Genomic DNA, 2,117 nt, shown 5'->3' with positions numbered 1-2,117 from the left:
CTAATAACACCTAATAACTGGGAAGTTTCCACTGCTGGAGGTAGTTGAAATTGCAGCAGTAATCCTTCCCATGGGATTACACCATCAGCACAGGAATATTTTAGGAAAATGGAGAAAATACAGGGGGAAAATTCCCAGTCCAGGTATTTGTTTCTTCTTTCTGTAGGGAGCTTCAGAGGCTCCTTGGCACATACACCACGGACAGATAAAATCTTACAAAATCTTACACACACGAGCATGCACACACAGAGAAACCCCACATAACTTCACTCCTCTCCACACCAAAATGCCCTTGGTTTTTAGCTCCAAGCAAAGAGCAAAGCATGTCCAGGTAGTACCGCTCGCTCCAGTAAATTAAATTGTGTTTATATACAACTACCAAACATCTCTGCAGTACTAAACAATTCACAGGTCAGAAGGGGAAGGGGAGAAGAGACAAAACCAACTTGGATGAGAACCAAAGGTATATAAGCACTTCTGTGAACACACTAGGCTTGCCCAGTTGCATTAAGGTTCTCAAACACAACCAATTCTAAACTCTCCTTAAACATGAGATTAACACAAAGATCTCAAACACACAAATCGAGTTGTCTAAAATGAGTCTAACTTGGCTTTTGTTTCATTAGCATGGATCTGACAGTACAGACTGCACAATCTCCCCGAGGAAAGCATTACTCTTTCTGCATTATCTGTCGACAGCCTGTAAATCCCTGTAGCCTTCCAAAGGAAGCTGAGAGGACAGTTAGACCCCTGCAATAAGGACAGTCCAGGACGTACTGTGCAAATATATCATTTTATTACTCTTTTATGGAAATAATATCAGACATTCAGGTAGAAACATATTAAATTAATGCAGTCAACAGTTTAAATGCAAAAATAAATATAAAGTCCAGCAGCTCAATGCATCTAAAACAGCTCATTTCTTCTAACGAATAGAAAAGATACTTTTTTTTTTTTTTTTTTTTTTTGGTCTTTTCAACGGAGAGTTTCATACAATCAGATAGAAACGAAGGTACAAGCGCTTTCTTAGAAAACATCCCGACCCGGCTGCCCGCCCCGGGCGCTCCCGGCCCGGCTAGAGGGGCGGCTCCGGGCAGCCCAGTCCCTCGCCCGGTCCCGGTCCCGGTCCCGGTCCCGCCGGCCTCAGAGCGCCGAGTCCGAGTCGCTGGAGTCGAGGCTGTTGCGGAGGCGGCAGCTGCCGAGGCGGTCCCGCTGCAGGCTGAGGTTCTGGGTGCTCCGCCGCAGGCACTCCAGCGACTGCAGGAAGGACTTCTTGGCCTTCTCCTCCTCCATAGGGGACACCCCCTCCTCCTCCACCTCCTGGATCTCGTCGAAAGTCACCGGCTGCGTCTTGAAGCGCGACTGCCGCGGCCGCCGCAGCTTGCCCTTGGGCGCCTTGGCGGGGCGGGCGGGCGGCGGGAACTCCTCGGCCACGCAGACGAAGTGGGGCATCACCGCCTGGTAGCTGGAGCAGATGCCCATCAGCTCGGCTGGCTTGGCGGCCATCCTGCCGCCCGCGGGAGCGCCCGCCGCGGGGGCCGGGCCGGGCGGAGCGGGGCGCGCCGGTTCGGCCGTGCCGGGCACCGGGGCTCCGGCGGGCAGCGGCGGCCGGGCAGGGGCGGACCCCGCGGCGCGCAGCGGCTCGGAGAAGTGCGGAGCGGTGCGGAGCGGCGCTGTCCGGAGAGGCACCGTGCGGTGCGGTGCAGGGCCGGCCGGAGCGCGGTGCAGCGCGGTGCGCAGCGCGGTGCGGAGCCGGCCGGAGCGCGGTGCAGCGCGGTGCGGAGCGCGGCGGATGGGGCGGGAGCGCGGAGCCGTGCGCTGTCCTCGCTCGCAGAGCCGCTCTCGCCGGCGGCGGCTCCGGGCGCCGCTATATAGCGCGGCGGGGCCCGCAGAGCATGCTCAGAGCGCGGCGGGGCCGCTCGGCGCTTCCCTTCCGCCCGGCGCCCCCGCCGCCCCCGCGGGAGGGGGACGTCGCCGCTGCCCTGCCGGGGCTGCGCGCTCGCTCCCGTCACTCCTTCCCGGCCCCTCTCCCCGTCCGAGCGCCGGCCCGAGGCTCCGCTCCCGGTCTCCGAGGCTCCGGGAGCCGGTCTGCCCGGTCTCCTGCCCCCAGGGCATCT

General features: G+C 59.0%; 1 protein-coding gene across 1 annotated transcript; it reads right to left on the bottom strand.

The window, feature by feature from the left end:
- Positions 1-774: 774 nt before the first annotated feature.
- C5H11orf96 (chromosome 5 C11orf96 homolog) lies at positions 775-1,865 on the bottom strand. Its single transcript, XM_051621039.1, has one exon. The coding sequence runs from the start codon at positions 1,504-1,506 to the stop codon at positions 1,144-1,146; it is 363 nt and encodes a 120-aa protein (XP_051476999.1). The 5' UTR covers positions 1,507-1,865; the 3' UTR covers positions 775-1,143.
- Between the last annotated feature and the right edge of the window lie 252 nt (positions 1,866-2,117).

Source organism: Apus apus, chromosome 5 (assembly GCF_020740795.1).
Source record: "Apus apus isolate bApuApu2 chromosome 5, bApuApu2.pri.cur, whole genome shotgun sequence".
Classification (NCBI taxonomy): Eukaryota; Metazoa; Chordata; class Aves; order Apodiformes; family Apodidae; genus Apus; species Apus apus.
This window is presented reverse-complemented; position numbering and strand designations above follow the sequence as displayed.

Excerpts from the sequence above, each read along its gene's own strand:
- C5H11orf96 (XM_051621039.1), bottom strand. The coding sequence starts at position 1,506 with ATGGCCGCCAAGCCAGCCGAGCTGATGGGCATCTGCTCCAGCTACCAG.